Source organism: Hermetia illucens, chromosome 4 (assembly GCF_905115235.1).
Source record: "Hermetia illucens chromosome 4, iHerIll2.2.curated.20191125, whole genome shotgun sequence".
Classification (NCBI taxonomy): Eukaryota; Metazoa; Arthropoda; class Insecta; order Diptera; family Stratiomyidae; genus Hermetia; species Hermetia illucens.
Genome location: NC_051852.1, coordinates 10,289,529 through 10,295,528, shown reverse-complemented (window position 1 = coordinate 10,295,528; position 6,000 = coordinate 10,289,529). Strand labels below are relative to the sequence as shown.

The 6,000-nt window shown below is 40.4% G+C and overlaps 1 protein-coding gene across 4 annotated transcripts in view; it reads left to right on the top strand.

Annotated features, from left to right (window-relative positions):
• Positions 1-1,071: 1,071 nt before the first annotated feature.
• Positions 1,072-6,000, top strand: part of LOC119654370 (disheveled-associated activator of morphogenesis 1) — a 200,624-nt gene continuing 195,695 nt past the window's right edge. For 3 of the 4 annotated variants that reach the window (XM_038059718.1, XM_038059721.1, XM_038059720.1), the window contains exon 1: positions 1,073-2,019. In XM_038059718.1, the coding sequence (XP_037915646.1) occupies positions 1,972-2,019 (48 nt within the window). In that variant the 5' untranslated portion in view covers positions 1,073-1,971. Of the gene's footprint in view, positions 2,020-6,000 lie in introns of all 4 variants that reach the window. The other variant, XM_038059719.1, reaches the window with a different exon arrangement.

Below are 6,000 nucleotides of genomic sequence, written 5' to 3'. Positions count from 1 at the left end.
CTTAGACATCGGGTGTATGTTTTCCACTGAAGTGGAGAGTCTGTCTTCCACAGATTTCTCCGTGCGGGAACATGAATTAGGTGAGGCCTCCAAAATCTGTGCCTCGGCGCCTGTGACTTCTACGACAGATCGCATATCATTTAATACTCCAGCTTTAGATTACGTTGAAGGGAGGCTTGTGGAGTTCGCACTCTATCTCGATATTTCAGGTCTAGACTCCTTCTAAAATTCTGTGCTTTACATATTTATCGCCTCTGTCTTGGAAACTACTTTCGAGCACGTTGTTCCAAGGGTAGGTGTGAGATAGCATCTGATGGGTCGCCACGCCCTGGGTGAAACCATTAGTCCTTATTTTTGGAAAGATTGGACACTTTGCCTAAAATGGAGGGGTCGTGAACTGAAAAAGTGGAATGTAGCTCCAGACTTCTCCCTACGAACCCCTCTTCTGGTGTTCTGGAAAATGTTTTTTGTTCTTCAAGAAGGAGGTTAAGAAGATAAATTTTCATGAACCGAAGGGCATCCTTAAAGGTCAATCTACGGAATTTTTAGTGAAGAGGATGAGCATTTTTCTTGGGTATTACTATACCTATGGACGGTAGACCAAAGTTCAAAGTTCTCAAGATGAAGATAGTACTCCCTGGTGAGATCCAAATTACGCCGTTCGTAGTTCACTCTAAACTAACTAAAGATTCGGTGGATTTCTTATAGCGTTCGATCCAAATTATTTTCCTCATAGTTCACTATTAGGGCCATTGTGCTGAATGTATGCCACCAACATGTTCATTGACTAAAAACCACTCCATCAAAACCGATTAGCGCTTCCTTATCAAAAATTATCTCCTAAAGTCCAAATAATGCGCAAACTAATTCGCTTCAACGGCAATCTGAGCGTAATCCATGCAGCAATGCAACAATTATCTTCTTGTTCGGCTACCAGTCCAACAACACTCACGGCTACCAGCGATAGAGGTCTTGAAAAACCGCGGCACTGTCCAGACCATACCATTACCTTGCCTACCTACATACCACGACACCTTATGTTGCGGCGGGTCTTACACCTGTGCTGATCATTCTCACCTCAGTCAATCGTTCCTCGATCGCGGAGCTCTCTAAACGTATACCCGGTGCGATCGCGGTTTTTACTACGGAACCCGTTGTCCCAGAAGAAAATTCAAAATTGAATCTAGAGTTCAAGAAACGAAACCTGTAAACATGGAAATGTTTAAATAACAAAAACTTCAACAAACATGATCATCAAAAGATCGTTAAACGTAAAATAGATACTTCCCTCGGTGGCCGTGGATACTGATATATCTGCAAATTTTTTTTTTTTTTTTAATTTCTGTGCGATGTGATTTTCTGTATTTCCTCGACCAAGAAAATTGATGGGAAAAGATTTAAGGAAATGACGAGAAATGAAAGTGTGACCCTTTTGAGGAAAAAATGTCATGGTTTTGTCCCGCGAGAGCAGGAAAAAGTGATTGCGCGAATATACCGGTGCAAAAAATAAATAATGATTATCGGATTTAACCTTTTCCGTGCCCTCCGTTAATCACCAACATCAAACAGGCGATTTTCAGTGACCATAAATTTTCAGTGTCAGCCAAAAGACATATCCCAAGTTTCTGTTCTCAGTTTCAGTTTTTTTTTTCGGTCGTTTCCCGAAGAAAGCCATTAATTTTAATGATCAATCTGGAAAGAGGTTTCGTTTTCACTTTTTACTAAGTGCATAATCCATTGACCTGTGTGCATCTAATCCATTCATAAAATCTTTAGATTCGGATGGTGATCGGTTGGGCAGTCAACCTGCTCTTTGTATGTCATGAGAATCTGAATTTTCGCGGGGCCCATATCTTTTTAAATGGTATTTGCTGTGGATGTTTTAATGTGATTTTCGAAGATATTGCATCTTTTTTGATTTTTTGTTGTTGTGTTAATTTTTGAGAAAGTGAGAATATCGACGAAGGAAAAATGTGCACCAAAAATCAAATCAATATTTTGATGGAGAAACTGAATTTGGTAAGTGAAGGGAATGTTTGTTTTTTTCAGACTTAGATAAAACTAAATTGAGGTGGATCTAACGATCATCATTAAAGATAGAAATAATTGGTGATATCGGCTTTCTTTTCGACTTAAAATGCGACTATATTTTGAACTGAAAAAAGCTATCTTTTGATAGTATAACAGGATTCTTTAAAAAAGACATCTTAATCTTGAAAAAATGAAGAAATCAAACCTCAGATTTGTCTATCAAATACTTTGACAGACGGAGTACATGAAGCTCTAGGTCTTTCTCGCAAATACCATCAGCAATAGTCTCAGCTAAATGAAGGGTTAGGACTTATATCAGCGCGGTATACTCTCAGAAGGCCAACCAGGATCTTCATCCCAGGACCTCAAACTCGTCCTTTAGAAGAGTTCTGACAAGAGCAGGAAAGACTCCAATTTGCGAGTTCCAAATCGTGACGAAAGACCCTTGACGAGTCAATCTCTTTATTGCAGTTACACTCATTAGGAACCCTTGAGTTAGTCGATTGAGTTTAGGGAGTGTAGAGGACACATATCAGCTGTATATCCAAACCATTATGGACCATCTTTTGTGGTGGTCCTGTGTTTGCGGATTGTCACCTCTTTACTGTTAAGGGAAAAATTTGGTTTCGAGATAAGTACTTCATTGTCAAAACGCATGTTGTAGTGACTACCTTTATCCACTCAATTGATGTTCTTGTGGTTTGCCCTCCAGAATGGACCACATGTACCTTTCTTTGTTTCCTTTTACTATTAAAAAAAATAATTTTGGATTACATAATTCTATCTTTTATACTATGTGCGGCCTTTTCCTATTGTGTTCAACGTTTGTCGATATCTCCCCTTCTTGGTACCAGAATATGGTTCTTCCCGAAATAAAGAACGAACCCAAAGGGCCAAGAAATTAAATTTTAATCGAAAAGTAGCCAACTGCATACACTGTTCAGTGAAAAGACGGTTAAAAGTCGGTAGCATCATATGGTTCAAATTTGGGAGTTCGGTTTTGGTGATAGCCTTCTCCTAATGTGAAAATATGTTTGGGTGTCGATATTAAATCAACACCAGAAGAAGATCCCGACCAGTGAAATCAAGTCCGAATAATTCTTAGCTCTTGTACTGAATCTGACTCGCTGGAAAGTCAAAAAATTGTGGTCAACCACAAGATCTGAGTTGTCTTTCAGTCATGGGAGCTGGGGTGAAACGTGTCCTTTTCACCCAAGTTCGTCAATACCTAATTGCTAACGTGACCACCGTTGAAAACTTGTTTGCCTCTGTTTTTCTTCATATCATATGAGTTGACAGACAGTGTTATCTGGTCTGGTCTTATCATATGGGTTGACAGGCAGAGCTCGATCAACCTCCCAGAGTGGCTTGTCCCTACTTTTCTACAAAGCTCGATAAAGGTGGTTGGTCGTTTCTATCTTCACCTTTAAATGTGAAAAATTATCACCATTTTGAGAGTTAGCATCTATCAAATCAAGTTCTGTTTGAATGGTCTATTGACTCGAGCTCGGGTTGGGATATTTGTTTTTGGTAGATTAATTTTCAGCTTAACTTCTTTTGCTGTCATATTTAGGTCAACAAAAGGCATTGACCGTCCTATTATATTTATGGCAGTAGTTTACGTACGTTTAAGGTCCAATATCTCTAGATAACTGGAAAAGTTGGCGAATTTGTTGTTTGTCGATTCTGGCCTCAAACGGAGTGAATCTAAACTCTTGAATCTTATATCCCTGTCTCGAAAGATAACAATAGAATGGGTCCTCAACTTTAAAATCCTACAAAAGCCCCACACCAAAATATCGATAGGACCACTAAAATGAATTTAGAGAAAAGAGAATGGCTCGATAGTACTCACAAGGACTCAACGAAATTCTGAACGATACGACTAATAAGAACGACATCATCATTAAACTGATTCACGATGCTTTGAATGATATATGATTCCGCTATGATAATAATAGGAGTCGATTGGAAACAGTTGGCCTGACACAATTTCAATGGAGGAACTATTTCGTCATACAGGGATGGTGCCGGTGGAAGTGACAGTGGATAGGTCACAATTTATAAAATAACGACAATTCTATTACTTGTCATGCTATACAATACAATCCACTATTCCAGAGTGGGTCGCCCTAGCAACACGTGGCACAGTACAGTAGAGGAGGAAGAGTGTGGGCTAACCAGGAAATGCTGTCTCATTTAAGGAATAATGACAACGTTCCTACGTTCGTAGCACCAAAGATGCACTCAAAAAAATTCCGCTTATTGTGATAGCCGTTCGGACAATTAGGCCTAGGCGAAATCAGTTGCAACTTGGCTCTGTGAACAATTCCGTTCATGTCTAAGGCAATACTTGCTGCAATATATGTGAATCCTTTAAATCAAGCATTAATACTTCATCCCCATTCTCCATCTCTCCATCTGATATTACTCCACTAGCACTAATGAGGCTTGGTATCTGAAATAGGTTGGTCCTGGAATATATGGGCGACTCGTCGTGATCGGTTGGGCCATTTTGTTCTATCAAAAGACCTAATCCAGATGCAGTCTCGAGGGTATTAAATCCAGATCTATCGTATCAAGGCACCGTAATTTCGGCTGGTCTCTTGTTGATTTCCCATTGACTTTAATAGTCAGACCAATCTTTGCAAGTAAATTTTCGTTAGCGCTAATTACGAATTTCCACGATCGGTTCAATCCCATATCAATCGCGGGTATCCTCAATTTGGATGTAATCATGACATGTTATGCCACTAGCCCAACGCAACATATTCGTCTCCATTGCCGCGAGAAGCAGTTGACTGTCTCTCAGAGCCGTAGAAAGCGACAAATTGGACGACACTGCGGTAAATTTGCATTGGATGTCTCGTGTGTCCAGAAATAGAGGAGTGGCTCGAAATATTCTCCCCATCTATCCGGCGGCTCGTCAGCCGATAAGCAAAGCTCCGTTCTTGTCATCGATATCCTGTATGCGTTCGTGTCGGCTTTTTGCAAGTCAATATAGATCTCGCTCGCCATCCCGAGTGTCCTGTTTCGGGATGACAGCGATCACTTTGTTTGCATTCCGATTGGCATTCTTGAAAATTTGCGAGCGTTTTATCGTCGAGAAATTTGTGATAGAGGCGTTTCTTTTCAAGGACGTTCATTTCAACATCGTCATTTCAAGTATCACGGTTGATGTACCGCTTATCTGGCTTAGTGACCCCGAAGGTTGCATAGTCTGCTTTGTGGGTCGTGTCTTCAACTTGGCTATACGATTCTTCAACAATCGTAATGGTTAGTAATCGCGTAAGTGAGACCATCTCTTCCTTTTTCTCCCGAAATCGTCACCATTTAATTCGCGACGGGCCAGTGCGTTTCTCACGCTGTTTTATGGGTGAATTGATTCACAAGACGAGTCTAGGTCTCTAGATAAGGAAATTGGTGTTACTAAATTCTGAGGTCATACCTCCCCTCCTTTGTACCAGAATGCGGTTTCCTCAAAAGAAAAGAGCCAAAAAATAAACAAAGGGCCGACTTCATACACTGTTTAGTCAGTCCTGAAAATTTGCTAGTAAGTGATTTGAACAGTTCAAATTTGGGGCCCTGATGTTGATGATGGTTTTCTTCACATGCTAAAATACCCTTGGTTTCCAATACATGGGGAGAAGCTTCTCATCAGCATATTCAAATCCAAATAGTGCTTAGCTCTTGAACTAAATTTGACTAGTTGGAGAATCAACACGATGTTGCCAACCACAAGAGTATATTTGTCTTTCACAATTGGAAAAGGGCCAATAAATTCACCAGCACCAAATTGTAAAAGTCACTAGCATCAAGTACTCATATGCCTCTGTTTTCTTAATGGTTCAACAGACCAGATCGATCCAAGGGTCCCAGAATACCTTGCCTCTAGTTTTCCCGGTTCAGTGATCGCACCCTTCAGTTGGACAGTCTCAAAAGCGATCTACTTCAATCGGCCTTAGCGAT